At 43.6% G+C, this 16,816-nt stretch overlaps 1 protein-coding gene across 1 annotated transcript in view; it reads left to right on the forward strand.

Moving 5' to 3' along the window:
* LOC146203182 (uncharacterized) overlaps positions 1-15,681 on the forward strand; it is a 30,200-nt gene extending 14,519 nt beyond the window's left edge. The window contains exon 3 of the mRNA XM_084585381.1: positions 15,399-15,681. Within this exon, the coding sequence (XP_084441507.1) occupies positions 15,399-15,681 (283 nt within the window). The remainder of the gene's footprint in view (positions 1-15,398) is intronic.
* Positions 15,682-16,816: the final 1,135 nt, after the last annotated feature.

A 16,816-nucleotide genomic window follows, 5' to 3' on the forward strand; every position in this document is an offset into this window, starting at 1 on the left:
AACATAATACGCCCTCATAAAATTTACTCACGCTACTAGCTGCCTTTTCTAAAGTTTGTTGTGCGACAAAAATACGATGTCAATGACCGTCTATTAACAAGCTATGAGAGCTTTTGGCGCGGAGCTTTTGGCACGGAGCTTTTGGCGCGTGCCCTCTACTCTTCATTTAACACAGTCAGCTGTTAAACGCCTAATCCCACAGAGAAGAATGTGCTTGTCAAAGGGAATTTCGCTAGATTTATATAAAAACTCAAGCTGGCCACACGCATGCCTTTTTCGAGATTAGAACTTCGAGCAATGTTGTGGGTATATAGAGGGAAGATTTTTGTGTGTTACACCACGGCCGGTCTCGAGGGAGAGCGCGCGCGCTTTCTTACGGCCTTCTCAATCGCCGCGGGAACAATGGGAACTTTTCTCCTCGAGTTACGCTCTCCGCCGCCGCAAGGGGCGCGACCTGCTCACTGTTCGCTCCGCATCTGCGTCAGCGGCGGCGGGTGGCTTTTGCATGCTTTCGCGCTGTCGCTCGCTTGTTCGATCGTGGTTAGTGCAGCCCCGAAATGAAAGAACACGGAAGATAGATACTGCATCGGCATGTCGTCAGCGTAATACACACATGAAGCGAGTCTTTATATAAAAACACTGTCGCTCAGCACACGTTCGAGAGGCATACGACATGCATTGCGGCATGGTAGCAACTTATGTCCATTTTAATCCGAATTTTTCGCAAGCCTGCACAAGAATAGCAAAAAAAAAAAAAAAATCTGATCACATCGAAGCTTCTTCAAGGCTAACATGACAGCAACTCGTCTGCGACAGCGAAACCGTCTTTCAGCGCAAAATGCGAAACCATCCATACATAGCGCCGAAGATGAAAATAATTTCATAAAAATGTAATGTAAGTTGCATAATGCTTGCATGATATAAAGTATTAGTATAGCAGTCAAAGTATAGACTGTAAGGTTAAGTTTTCAATGTTACTATAATTTATATATTAGCAAATGTGCTGTATTTAAACATTATTTTATTTTGCAAATAAATGCTGTTTTAAGGAAATATTACATGATATTATGCTTATTGTGAAAACAATAAAGAAATGGTTTGATATTCATGACACCACTTGTGCTGACAGCGGTAAAAAGAGGATAATAAATGACGCCGCTGGTGACACTCGATTGCAGTGGCTGATAAACGAGTTCATATGATATATCGAAAGCATTCAAGAAACGTCTAAAGCGTTAAAGAAGGAAACTTTCACTGGAGAAACATTTCAAGAAATGCTGTTCATCACAAGTCTACTGTACAAGTGGTAGAATACCTCCTGGGGAAAGGTGTCGGCTCCGTCCTCATTAGGAAACTCAATAGTGGCCAAATTGAGGCTATCTTAGGGAAAGTAAGGCTGATGTGCGGAGAGAACGACATGCTAAATGCGAGGGCCGTAACAGCGGCACTTGACCACATTGTCAAGACGGACGTTTCATCTTGGATCAAAATCAAGGCAGTTTTCGTCGATGCCAAAGAAATCATTTCTGCTCGGCCACAATCAGCAACCGAGGAAATGACGGAATTGTGGTGGCATCTCCTGTCATCCCATTACTGTCACATATTCCGGTTTAGCTTACGTCGATGGATACATTGATAAATTAATCAGTTACCTCGGGTGTGACGCTGCACTATCTTTCTTGATACTATCCAAAGAAGCAGCCCCATGTACACTCTTCTACGAGGACAAGAATTCTAGTGGACTGCATTATCCGAAACCAGAGTTTATTGCCCTATTTGACAAGGTTTTCTTGAAAAAAAAAAAAAAGATATTTGTGCATCCACCACACACAAATGCTCTCGAAGTACTTCAAATCCTGATTCAAGCAGCGCAATTGAGAATTCGCCATTGCTGAGTTGCCCTGAAGGAATTAACAACAACCTATAAGGTCCGCTTCTTTGATATCTGAAAAATTTATCAGAATCCTTCTTCTCAATTATGCCAAGAAAGTGACAGAAAGGAATTACAGGCCAGCTCACTATATGAACAAACCGGCCAGCAAGATTGAGACTGAATTTTCTAGCCGCAGGTCACGTTATGATGAATTGATGAATATGTAGTACAATGTATAACTTTGAAGGACAATTGTTTTATTGTTTGCCGCTCTTTTCAATTAGGCATATTGTTCATGCCCCTTTTCTTGATTAAAAGTTGTTTATCTGTGTATTAAACCGACTACGTCTGTTATACACGTACGTCCGTCAGTCACGAGACTGCATATACATAATCTGTCTTTCAACCGGCTGATTTATTTTGCACGAAGCTAGAGCAGCTCACTCCACTAGACAACTGCAATTTTAACTATATGAGTAAATTTTGTTCTTTACTCTGAATCTGGGACGCGCCATGAATTTTCCCCGGTGCCTCTTTTGCTCTAAAACAAAAACAGAAGCGGTTGACAGAATCTCCAGCCAACAGTTTGCCATGACCTCAGGCCAGGTCACTTTACACCTGCTTACAGCTTTCGAATGAACACTGCATAGCCTTATAAATTTATTTCTGTACAAAAATTAGCGGCAAAAAACGTTGTAGTGTACCAGCCTTATCCGACCATGCTCGGCCGCACTGACGAAGGCGAGCGCGCGCGTGAGCGGTGTTGACTATATTTTATTTCTCGTACACGATAAATTTTAGACGCCAGATTACTGCGTCTTTGTATAAACCATAAGGGGTGAAATGTCGGACCGGCCGGTTGCAACTTTGGCGGGTGGAGCGAAGAGCGAGCGCGCGTTTCTTTTGCTCGTGAACGGCGGTAGCAGAGGCGCAGCAGTGGGGTGGTGGCGACCCCACCGAGGCGCGGCGGGCGGTGGAAACAGACTCCATTGGTGAGGCCGTAAGAGAAGAGAAGCGCGCTCTCCTTCGAGACCGGCCGTGGTTACACATATGTGCATGCGTGTGGGTGCGAGTGCACGCACACGGCCAGCTGATTTTTCTTAATTTGCGCCTATGTTTAATACATGTTCGGTCCTTATTTCTGAAGAAGGTATATCTTCCTCTGCGAAAAATGAGGTGAGAACTCCTAAATCAAACATATTTAAATGGGTATGCCTAGCGAACCGATGTGGCAGGCTAACTGTTATATCAGTTTTAATCTTTTCCCACTGCCAACCCTAGCATTCTTTCTGAAGGAACTGGAAAACAGATGCAGGGGAAAAGTATTCTTATCTTTAGACTGTTGTTTATTGTGTACCCTAGAGCAGCATACTTCGAAATTATATGAAATGGCTTCTGAACGGAATTTCATTTTTTCACATATTGTATAACTGCATAATAACATCAACGTATCTGCAGACTCTGCAGAATATAGTTCAAAATAGCAATAATTAGAATATAATATCATAGTAGTATAGTAATAATATGGTAATAAATGAATATATATATATATATATATATATATATATATATATATATATATATATATATATATATATATATATATATATATATATATATATATATATATATATATATATATATATATATAGACATGGATTGCTTGTTACTAATGGGCCAGAGTTAAATTCAAACAGGATGTCACACAACTTTCCCGATTATCTATTTTATTCCAACAGTTTCGGACGGTGGACCGTCCGAAACTGTTGGAATAAAATAGATAATCGGGAAAGTTGTGTGACATCCTGTTTATATATATATATATATATATATATATATATATATATATATATATATATATATATATATATATTTATATATATATATCATTAAAAAAGGCCCCCCATTCGTTTTATATGGCAGATTTAATTGATGGTGGTGAGCGCAAGACCAAGAGAAATTTAGCAAAATTTTGGGATGCCTCAGACCAATCCTGTTGATATTTTTTATAAAATTTATCTTATAATGTTCTATAGTTTTTCAAAATTATTTTTATTAACGTAGCCCGTCGGTTTTCTATGAGAGTTTTTTTAAGCTGTGCGAGAGCACGAAAAGCTCTTTGAAACAAAGTTTGGCAACCCATCTGAAGTTTAGACCATTTACATCAACATCCTCGAGAAAATATATCTCAATATTCCACCATTGCTTCACAATTAAAAAGCTTTCCCAGAAATCTGGACATGAACAGTCCGGGCACTGTTGATAACACGCTAAGAGCCCTGTATGCATTTACTCAAGGTTATTGGCGAACATTGTCCCATGCCGAGTCGAGGTGGCCTTGACCCTGAGTAGCATTTTGCTGGCAAATATAACGTACACCCGGCCAATTATTCAACAGTGCCGCGCGACCGTCGACTGCCCGGTGCAGTGGCGCCAAGCCAAAGCAAAACGGCAATAGAGGGTTTACAAAAGTAAGTATCGATAAAAATTTGCAAAAGTTTACAAAAGTATCGATAAAAATTATCGATAACAATTGTTTGGACAACCTCGTTCAAACTTTTAACTGGAAGATACTGCTAACTCAAAGTCACGTTGATGCTTATAACTCTTTAGTAGCTAAGTTTGATGAGCTGTATGCCAGTTCCACAAAGGAGGTTAAAATCAGGTTAAGGAATCCTGAGAAGAAATGGATAACGAATGATATACTGAAATTATCTCATCAAAAAGACAAACTTTGGAGTGCGTATAAACAAGATGTCGGGAATCTAGCCTTGAAAGAGCAATACAGGGCACATCGTAATAAACTTACTGCTGCACTGAGGCTAGCAAAGAAGCAATATTTTTCTGCGGAATTTTCTAGGTGTAGCAAGAATAAAAGGAAAACCTGGAATCTATTAAATGGGTTATTAGGTAGACAGAAAAAACCTAATTTGGATGAGAATTTGCGTTGTACTTTCGGAGAAGTGGATTCTGCGATCGTTGCGAATTCTTTTAATGACGCGTTTCTATCATCCATTAGGGAGCTGAAAACGCGAACTAATGATTCTACCATCCCTTACCAAGGCAAGAAAACAATCAATTCGGCTGCGTTTCCACCTGTTGATGACGAAGAGTTGTGGAACCTTATTCAGACGCTACCAGATAGTAAACCACCAGGATACGATAGGATTAGGTTGCGTGATTTGCGGAGCAATTACTCCATACTTAAAGAAGTACTTTTACATATACTCAATGGTTGTTTTAATACAAGAGACATACCGCCAGGTCTTAAGATATCAGTTTTAAGACCAATTTACAAGTCGGGAAAAAAGTCGGATCCAACCAACTACAGACCGATTGCCATACTGCCGGTCATTAGCATCCTGATGGAAAAAATTGTCCACCAATATATGACATCTTTTTGTGAAAAGTATTCATGTTTGAGTACTACACAGTATGGTTTTCGTCGTAATATTGGTACGGTTGAGCTTCTCGAAGATTGCTGCGATTTTATCAATGGTAATTTGGATGAGAATTTATGTGTTTTTGGGTTATTTATGGATTTATCGAAAGCATTCGATACCGTAGAACACTCTGTTTTGTTAAAAAATTGGAAAGTGTTGGATTCCGTGGTCCATATCAAAAATATTTTGCAAGCTATCTGTATAATCGTAAACAAGTAGTAAAAATTAATGAATCATTTAGTACCTTTTCTGATATTCAGTACGGCGTACCACAAGGTTCTGTTTTGGGGCCCTTCTTGTTTAATATTTATGTAAACGATATGGTTGACTTAAAATTAAATGCAAGGTTATTTCAGTATGCTGATGATACGGCATTAGTAATATCCCATGAATCAAGCCCACAGGCACTGAAACTACTTCAGTACGATGTCAAAAAAATAGTAGATTGGTTTTCTGGAAATCAAATATACATAAACAAAAAGAAAACTGCGTTGATATGTTTCCGAAATCCGCACAAGAATGTTGATCTTTCCGCGTCGATTCTTTTGCATGGTAGTGACTGTGCCAATTGTGACTGTTCGCTGCTGCCCTACTCGAACAGTGTTAAATATCTCGGCCTGTATCTTGATTCTAATATGTGTTGGTCGTCTCACATTGACCACTTATTAAAGCGAATGCGTTCCCTTTCTGTGCAGCTGTATCGTATAAAATACACTGCACCTGTAAAGTTGCGTCAGACTGTGTATAAATCTTTGGGAGAATCTATGCTTAGATACGGCATTTCTGTCTATGGATCATGTGCGCCCTGTAAGATTAGGAAGGTTGATAAGTTGTTGTGCAGAATCTCCACTAATTTGCTGTATGGAACTGCTTATGAGAAGGCTGACTACAACACCAGGATGGCTGAAGCAGGTGTTAGTCCCCTGCATGACTTGTACGTGCAAGTGGTAATTCTAAGAAATTACTTTTCAAACCAGTTCAAACAACCAGATAAAAAACCAGAGTCCCTTAGGCACATAGCACGTTACAAGGTACCAAGGGTTTATACCAATTATGACAAAAAAACACGACAGTTTTATATTCCTTACTATTTCAACAAACTACCAGCACATGTGTTGGGTTGCGATTCTATGAAGGCTACTAAATCTGCACTGAAAGCGTGGATTGCAGGTCGCGAAGAAAGCTATCAAGCTTCTTTGTAATTTATGTTCGTTTTTTTTTCTTCTTTTTTTTTTTTTTGCCGATTTCATTACGTTTATTGACTACAGGTTTCAGTGTCTTTTAGCTATTGATTGTACTGAGAAAACTATATATGCATTGTACCAGTTTTTGTTTGTTTTTCTTTTTTGACTGACTGTGTACTATCAGCGTTTTTATATTGAATGCATACCGCTGTGACTGCCGTTGCCCGCCCACAAGCGCTTGCGCTTCTGCGGGCACCCGATATTTTTTGCATGTATATTTCTCGCAATAAAGTTCATGTATGTATGTATGTAAAAAAAAAAAAGTCTGGCAAGCATGAGTGGCAAGCTGATCCCGCGCTGGCAGCCACATTTTGATCGCGCCATCCGTTCGCTTCGGTTCGCTTCGTGTCCGTCTGTCAGCGCCCGCCGTTCTGTCCGCGCTTTTCTCGTTGTAACCTAGTGTTCTGTGCTTGAACCTCTCTTCTGTGCCTGGCGGTGTCTGTTAGCGAAGCCAAGAAGCGTTTTTTGTCAGCCGAGACGTAGTGGGGCCCACCGGCCGCGCTGCCGAGCGCAGTTACAAACTGCTCTACGAGTCGTGCATGGGCACCTCGTCGATCCGCGCAGCGTCATCCCTATCCAGGCACAGTATCCAGAGTTTCGTAATGTCTAGAAATTTTTTTTTGTCTGTGTGTCTTTGCTATTTACTTTAATGACTATGAGAGACGATCGCGAGTTTGTTTGCTTGGTTTGCGCATTACCGTCGCTCATCCCACTGGTAGATACTTGTTGGCGAAATGAGCGAGGATGCAATTTATTTTGAGATGAAAGAATCGTGCGTAATTTGACGTAAGTTGGAATGGCACTTAACACTTTCCTGCCTATGCCGTCGACGCAGTAGTTGGCACGGGTCTCAGAAATAACCGGGGGTTGCGTAAAAAAAAAAAAAAAAAATGCGTCATGGTAATTTCTGCTTCCAGTGAGTGAAGATTGATTGGTGTGTGATAGCCGATGATGAGTTAATAAAATATTTGTAATTAATTGATCAATTGATGAAACAAAGCAACGAAAAAAAGAAAAAAATTGAAATTGAGGATTTAAAGGGGCAGAATGCTCAGAATGAAAGACCAGGACTTGGTGAGGCTAATGAATAAAATTTAGAATGTGTGATTATATTTGAAATAATTGAAGACTGTGTTCAAAGATGTCAAAATGCTCGGAACGGACAGGCAATTGTGGCTGAATCTGAGTATTGGTGTATAAAAGTATAAGACATTAAATAAAATAAAGAAACAAATGATATAAATCTAAAATAAATAAAAGTCAAGATTTTAAAAAGTCAGGAAACAAAACATCGTGTGTGTGTGTGTGTGTGTGTGAGTGTGTGTGTGTGTGTCTGTGTGAGAGAGACGCTATCGGAGCTTTAGTGTCCCCCTAATTTTTTATAAACGTATTATATAATATAAATCTGACTTTATGAACACAGCCAGTTGCACCAAGCACAGACACTTCGCAGTAATGTAAGTTCACTTTTCAAATTTATTTTCGTTTCAGCCGAGTTCCTCTTCCTCCGAGTTCCTCGAAGCTTCCCATGACAGCGCTTTCATATGAGGTTAAGGCCTCAAATGTCTACTATCTAACAGAGGGAATAAACAAGAAATCCGCATATTTACAAAATCAACTGAATTCCAGATGGCTGTCAATTAGCGAACCATCGGGTGACTCGACAAAACACACAAAAGTGAAGCGCACGCTTCGTTATTTTATCGGCCGCGCTGGCAGCTATGAAGGCACAGAATGCAAACCTGAGCTACGCGCTCTGGACGCAGACAGGACTTAGAATGCATTATCACGTGATAACATCTTTCGAAACGGGCTGCACGTGAGCATATTACAACACACTGGTGGGATATCATCTTTTCCTGCTTTACTAGACGCCGCGGGTTTGGCAGCCGCTTTTTGCAGCGTGAAGCACGCACCTCGGGCGCACAATAGACAGCCGTATTGCTCTCTGCACCAAGTACTACCATTTCGTACAACTGTGAAAAGTAGTTTCAGTAATTATGCCAGTGTCTTAAATCAAATACGCAATGGTAAATTCAACCTACGTACAAAAACTTTCAAACAACGTATTTGAACTATAGCGTTCGTTATACATGCATTGCTCCTTCTCCCGTGTCCTCCATCGAATCATAAGCTTATCCTTCAAGTTAACAAGGCTCCATAGCACGCAAAACAACATTGCTGTTTTAGGTGATAGCACGTTCTGTGAGCTAGCTCCCAATCAGATGGACGTGCATTAATGCTTTACATGATGCAAGTGACACTTGTAAATCCGATTAGGATTGCAAACGAGCGGTCGCATACACGCGTATACCTTGTTTCCGTGCGCGTCTACGACGGTACGCAGCAAAATGCTGGCATCATTCCAAATAGATTCTGGTGCTAGCAGTGACTGCTGTGATGTTAAGAAATGAAAAAGTCGCTAGTGATCACTCCAATGCACCTTGCGCGTCAAGCACGGGTTCCACGAAGGCGCACGTTGACAACGTATACTCGATGGGAGGCGCGGGCGGACTGAACATGACAGCCGCTCACAGTTTCTGTCTCTTTCACTAGATGGCGCTAACTTTTGTAAAGCCTCTATTGGTGGAGCCAATGAGCGTGGGGGCGGTAATAATGCTAAGCGAGCGAGTGTCGTCCGCTTGGATGTTCTGCTCCGTCAGAAGCAACCCCTCCAATCATGTTTCTTGTCCGAATTCTGAGAGCGCGTGTTCTACCTGCTTTATTAATGTGTCAATATTTGGGCATGCTAATTAATCATTGAGTGAAAATGTAGTGACAAGGCCGTAGGCCGAACTCGAGGAGACGGATTTCACTTAAACTTTTTAGGGGGCTGACTTGCGCCCGCAAAAGAACTAGGCAACTTTGCGACGGCGAGAGCAACACACGTGCTCAGTGGTCGTTGAACTAGGGATGTATGCAGCATTCGGCAGAACCCAATTTAAAACCGGCGAAAACAAAAAAAAAACATCTAGATAAAGCCGCAAAGATTACCGGAGGTCCGGAGCAAACTGGAATATACTGGAAACAGACACAAGATGCTAGAATCATTCTAGATGCATCACGGTGCATCCCGCGTGACAAAGAAAATGATAGTGCCGTGTCTCGCAATACAGAGCGTAAAAAAACACCAGATGCTCTAGTGCGCTACCATCACACTGGTAAAGTCGCATACCGGTGGCTGCTGAAAACGACAAATAAAGCTTCCAATGGTTCGTGGCAATATGCAGCGCATAAGCACAAGTAGGGGCAGCTTCTTTGGACGCCGTTGCATACCAGAAGATGGGGGACAAGCGCTGCTTCGCACAAATCTGAATAGCCTAGGAGTCAACGCTCACTGCAGCAACAAGAATTATGATTATGCCCTTGCCCTAATTGTCTTGTCATCTCCTATGTCTTCTGGCGCAGCAACACTGGGCAGACGACGGCCGCATCGTACTGTTAATGAATTTTCCAGATGTACACAGTATATCTCAGCATAAAAACTAACCTGAACTTCTAAGGCACTCACAGAAAGCCTTAACGCTTCGTAATCCAACTTCCTGATACAATACGGCCAGCATTGCACAAATACTGCATTAATACCGTTTCTTGGGCTAGTTGGTTCATACTTTGTCTCGCCTTCTTTCTTGTGGTGTGTTAAGTTCGGCGCAGTTTTTCACAGATCAGCATTGCACAGAAAGGAGACTACCAATGAGGGTAAAAAGGGGTAGTCAGGATGGTTGGCTCAGCATATGGCAGAAACCATGAAACAGCGCTTCTTTATAGGTCCCGCCGCGGTGGTGCACTGGTTAGGGCGCTCGACTTCTGTGCCCGAGGATGCGGGATCGAATCCCGGCAGCAGTGGCCACTTTTCGACGGAGGCGAAAAGGAAGGCGTCTATATGCTGTGCGATGTCAGTGCATGTTAAAGAACTCCAGGTGGTAAAAATTTTCCGGAGCCCTCCACTACGGCATCTCTCATAGCCTGACTAGCTCTGCGACGTTAGGCCCCATAAACCAAAACCAAACCATAGGTGGCTTCACAGCGCAACACAGCGCTTGTCCGCCGGTGTGGTATACATCTCTCCACCGAGAGATTTCGTCATTATTCTGGCATCACCAGAGAACCAGATGGGCGCGTGGTGGTTTGTTATCGAGTTAGCTTTAACCGCGATCATTCTGATGAAGCCGCCGCGTCAGTAACCAATGCGCGAAGTCATTTCGCTCGCAATCCGGCCTCAAAGCGCCGAGGCGGAGCTATCTACGCTGGACTCGCTCACTCGGCGCTGTGTTACGCTTTGGAGCCGCCTATCACGCTGACATCTGTAGGCCCTGTAACGCGCGTTATAATTTTTGAAGAGTCACCATGGCTTTACTATTTAGCGGACGAGCTCCAATCATTCAAAAACAACATCCCCCTACAAGAAAATTTTTAAATGTTATATACGTATTTAGTTAATTAGTCAGCTAATTGAAGCATTATGCATCTCACCTGGTGTCCGCCGTAGCCCTCAATATAGGCACAGTGACAAGAACAAACCTCAAAAGCAACCTTTCTGTAAACATTTTGGACCTAAAAAAAAAAAAACGCCCACGATGACCACTGCATGCCAATGATCACCACTTCATATTTCAATGTTTAATTTTTGTTGTATCACTGCGATCGATAATACGCAAATTTTATTTTCCATTTTGTAGGCTATTAAGTGCAACACATCGGGCATACATGGGAGCAGGCATCGCTTGGTTTTGATTGTCTGAATTTGTCAGCCTGGTCTGTCGCCTTTCTTCGCATATCCTTCAGCGGTGGACGTTTTCTTCACCGCACTAAGCGCGCAGATATTTTCGCTGTTGTATTTCTTATCGCCCATGTCCAATGACACAAGGCGGGCGTACAAGTCGCCAATTTCCTACAAGTCCAAGGTTTTCACGCGGTCTAAAGGTATACCGAGATCACCAGAAAGGGTATGCGAAGCTCAAAAAAAAGTAGCCCTCTATTACCTACTTTTGTCCAGTATGTTATTGCGAAAGCAATACTACTTGCACTTTCAAGCCTTCAGCGTAGCGAGGTGGTGCATACCGTTGACCTTTAGCTTCACCCCTGGTGTGACGTCACGCCATCTGCTGCAAAAACCGGGGGCCCAACTCGCGTCGTCAGCCATGCGAGGCGGTGCACACCAACGGCGGCCTAACTCCCGCTCCTTCCGCGAGGAGCGCTACAGACGGATTGACGTCATACAGTTGGATAAATCGGACCCTGGCTCACGCCGTCAGCCATACGAGTCAGATTCAGCCTGCTAGGACCCTGGCATTCACGTTATCCCTATAGGCCACTAAGGTGGTGCGTTCATACGGCTTGATTAAAGCGGCGCTTTATATGTGGGCTGAGGAAGAAGAAAAAGAGAAGAAGAACGTTCGGTTCCCCGCAGCTGATGCTTTCGCTCAATATTTGGTTCAGCAGCATTGAACTCTTGTAATTTTTTTTTATTTAAGCAAATGATTTTTAGCCATTCCACAAGTACTTGTTGGAGGCAAGACTAGAGTTGGTAGAAACGCCTCTATAACTGCTTACGCCGAACAAAGCGAGCTGCTTCTCTCGCTTTAATAAACGCGTAAACGCGTTAATTGCCTCAACTTTTCGCTGAGTGAATGGACAAGTAACGTGTTGCAAAGCAAATAACTTGGCAGCTCTCGTAAAATGAAGCGACCAGACGTTACAGATCTTAAGTTCTTTGCTCCATTGTCGGATTACTAAGAACGGCTTGTCTCTGTCATTTCCCGTTCAAAGCTTGCTCCTCATGCGCGCATATTATGCCTTATTGAAGCCTCGCTGCGTATCAGCCGTACAAGAACCGAATTCTGTGCTGCAACACTTCGCTTGCCACTGCAGCTGTTTCACAAGAAGCTGGTGATCCGACGAGGAGATAATTAAAACCGCTCCCTATAGGTACAATGACACGCACCTGGAGTAAACTGCCCTTCTGGTCTTGAGAGAAGACGGGAGCACAGCATGCGACTAAACCTGCAGCAAAAAAAAAAACAAAAAAAGAACCAAGATTACTTTCGCCTGCGGTCATTCGGTTAAGCCATTCACGGCCTTTCTGAGAGGCAGTTTTCGCGCACACCCGCGGGCGCTGCATTTTCCATTCTGTTCCTCCCTTGAGGCCGCGCGATGAGCGCGCACCCTGCGTGCTGAAAACGACGTGCAATTTGTACCTCATGGCGCCGTGATCCGTTATCGTCGCCGTAATCGTTGCTATCATCGTAGCGATCCTAATCACCATCATCGCCATCACACCTCCTCGGAAGCGCGCGAAAATCACCTGCCAGCCGAATTTTGGGAAGTGAGCGGCTAATGCGAAAACAAGCGCACATGGCTACGTTACTACCGTTGTTATTTATTATGCACGCGTCCTCTTTCAGTCCGCAGCCTCCTCCCATGTGCGGCGCATGTGATATCGCGTACACCAGCGTCTACAGTGACCCGCGAGAGCTGCGATGCCAGGTGGGGGCGATTACAGAAGAGCCTGAGCCACTAGCTAAATCCGTCCTTTAAACACATTTCGCAGTTTCCAACAGTGAAGCCGCAACAAATGTAAAATCACTTCATTCTCAGGGACAGTACGTCGTTCCCATACTGGAACGTATTATTTACTTAAAAGTTAAAAGACAGCTGCTGACCACTACACAAGGGTCTTCATTTACTACTTGATTGTCTGGGTAACCAACTGATTAAACAATCTATTCACAAAATTATAATTGATTGATTGATTGATTGATTGATTGATTGATTGATTGATTGATTGATTGATTGATTGATTGATTGATTGATTGATTGATTGATTGATTGATTGATTGTATTTCTAAACGCAATTTGTCAGCTTCCATTCGCCATCTTGCGTCCATTTGGACCTCTTGCCAGGCCGAAGCGGCGGATTTCAAGCTTGCATCGTAGCGACTGGATCATTGGCGCATTACCGATCGTATAGCTGCTCGGAAACATGCCAAGAAGTGATCTGCAAAGCTTTTGAGGGCAAATCCTGGAGTTTAAAACATGCCAATCTGGTTCCGCTGTTTTCGGATGACCGCAGCTGTGTACAAAGCGTGATGTGCATTGTTGAAGGACTTCATTAACTTAATCGCTTGAAATTTCAAGAGAAGACAACACGCCATTACACCTGGTGCTTTTCATAAAACAGGGCTCTACAAACTGCTTTCATAAGGGGGAAAAACAATGGAATTATGTTTTCAAACTCTAGATTCGCCTTTGTATCAGATAGGCAACTTCTTTAATTAAGTAAATTCTCTACCGCGCATAAAATATGTTTACCCCTACTATCTCGGAATTGACGTCGATACCAGCTGCAAACTAAAAGTAGCCATGGTTCTTGGAGTGCCATGTAAGGCGACCAGGCTTCACTTGCTTTGATAATTTCCTGTGCCTTTAAGCGTTGCGGGTTGTTGCGAGGACCTTTCGAATGGCGTCTGTCTGACACCTGTACTTTATATCTGGTCTGTGGTGTCGCTCAGTGTGTGTAGTGTAGAGTGACAGTACCCATAAACAGTACTATCGGGCTCTCCCAGCTTCTGACCCTTTTTTAAATATCTGCTGTTTCTTTCCAGGAAAGAAGTGGGGCTATTTATTTATTTATTTATTTATTTATTTTTACTATTTATTTACTGTTTATTTATTTATTTGATACTGTCAATCCCGTCAGGGATCGTATCAGGGAGGGCATTCAAAAGTACTGAGGCACAAAATATAGCAATGATAATTAATCAAAGTACATATCAAAATATGACATCAAATTATAAATTAGAAAATGCGTATAGCAGTTAAAACATAATGAGGAGTGTGTGACGAGAATTTGGTGGACAAATAGCTATACCACAAGTTGAACACGAAAGGAAGGAACAAATTCGTAATGACATAAGAACTCAATAATTAGAGATGTAAGTAGTTGATTTTCCACAGATGTGCTAAAAGCTTTTAATGATGGACTACTAACAATGGATGTGTTCAATATGTTCCATTCGCGTATAGTCAAGGAAAGTACGAATATTTGAAAGAGCCAGTACGAATATTTGAAGCAGTTAGTACGGAATGATAACTCGCTTAGAGTGTGCACGTGGTTATTACGTATGTGTTTGTCGCATTTAGGATTTTGATATGTATCTTGAAGTGTCGGCTTTTAGTTAATTGTGTTTGAGTTGGTACATTGTTTTAAGGCGCTCTAGGTTTGCTCTCGTTTGAAGGCTTAGCAGTCCTGCTTGTTTGAGAAGTTCTGTATGAATTAGTCTGTCAACCTGTGTTCGTTAAATATACATCGGACCGCCTTCATCTGCACTGGCCAGATGCTTAAATGCTTAATTACGTCAGGTGCTGGCCAGATGCTTAAAGTACACTCATCACTCTGCGCTCAGAAGCTTACTGTGTGAAGTATCAGACAGCTTACTGTTTTTTGTTTTGCGTATTTCTATGCCCGTTAATAAAATTTACTTTAAACGAAAGTGCGCGAGAATACCATGCTCCTTAGGAAGAGTTCTCACAACAGTGACGATGGTGATTTGGATGTAATGGCGCAATAGCGAATAGGCCACTTCTAACGGACTTGGTCGGCTGTGCTCGAAGTGACGGCCCAATTTCTCAATTATTTCGGGCCACAAAGTAAGACGAAAATCAAGCTGGGAGAAAGCCGCCGCCCCGTTCGAAAACTGGTGGGGGTTTGGCGCCACTGGGGATTGTACCCTGCTATTCTGCATACTAGGCGGGCGCCCTAGGTAATCTCTGTGATGTGGTCTACATAGCCGACAGTTAAAGACGCCATTCAATTATACCGTCTATGTGCGGCCGCAGGATGGACCCGTACCGTTTCGGCTTCACCACGGACCGCTACGGCCGGGGCTTCGGCTACAGCTGCAAGGACGTGTTTGAGTGCCAGGCGCTGAAGGAGAAGCAGGAGCTGGCGGCCGAGAGCTATCGAGCCTTCCCACGGGGCTTCGCACCGCCGCCTCTGGCATACCGCGAGCCGACGGCCGATCGGCAGCTCGGCGGCATGGCGCATCGGCGCGCTCCACTGCCGCCACGCTTCTCGTCGGCTGCGGCACCGAGGCTGCCTCCTGTCTCCCCCTACTGGTGACAGGACCCATCGTCTCTGCTGCTGCTGCTCCGCGCCAGCTGTGTCACCGCGTGGCGCACTGACGTGCACGCACCTCCTTCGAAAGCGCTCCTTGCTCCCTAAAATTCTCAGACTCCTGGTACAAAGGGGCCTCGCGTTGCAGCACTGTGGCATATTAGTGTAAATCAGAATACTGAGAGAAAGGAGAGAGACCCGCTCTCACGTGCTGTGTGGCGCACGCGGAAATACCGTTAAGTTTTCCGAGTCATTCAAAACGGCCTACAGTATTCTTCCAAGTCTAGTAAACACATGCGGAAATTCGAAGTGCTGGAAGCACCGCAAGACGCACCCAGAGTTTCGGTTGTGCTGCACAGGAAGACTACTCCTGTTGCTTTACCTTTAACGAGTGAAGCTGCCCGGTGCAGGAGTACGAGGCAGTTAGCGCAGCAATTTCTGCAGGAAACGCCTGACAGGTTGCGCACCCCTGCGGCAGCTGTATCGCTCACCTCATTTGCGTCGTCTCATCCGAGCCGCAGAGTCGGGCCTCTTTCGCAATTTTGTTCACTTCCGTACGAACAAGCCTCATTGCCCATCTGCTAACCTCAGCTTCACTCAGCCGCGGGTAGACCGAGAAAAGCGGCGCCGAAGAGGCGGCGGAAGTGGTCCGTCTTTGAAGAATCCACTGCTCGAACGGGGAACACGTTTGCGCATCAGTTCACCCGAGATATCGCTTCCTGACCGGCGACCGTGACGAGACTTGGCTGGGTCACGGCTCGCGGTCTGAGTTCAGGCTTGGATATATCTGAGTGAAATAAGCGTCGGAAAATAGGAACCGAGTCAGGCCTTCGAAAAGTACCTCGAATGCAAAATTAAATTTGCGCTGCTGCCTGCCGCCTGCGCGCGTTTTTTTTTTTTTGTTTTTGAGTTTGAGAAACTTTCGACAAATTCTATATTTTTTTTTTCACGGCGTTGTCGTCGATACAGTTTGTATTGAGTTCGCAATAAATGTCGCCAGAGCGAATTAAGTGTGTTCTGTCCTTGGACTGCGCAATGAAGCGTGATGAAAGCACCTTTTTGGGGCTTTTCACGTTATGCAATCACACGCACGTGTCTTGTGTAACGTGAACTCGGAGGATGTCACGCAGTCCTTTATTGC

Source organism: Amblyomma maculatum, chromosome 1 (assembly GCF_055883805.1).
Source record: "Amblyomma maculatum isolate TAMU_Amacu chromosome 1, ASM5588380v1, whole genome shotgun sequence".
Classification (NCBI taxonomy): Eukaryota; Metazoa; Arthropoda; class Arachnida; order Ixodida; family Ixodidae; genus Amblyomma; species Amblyomma maculatum.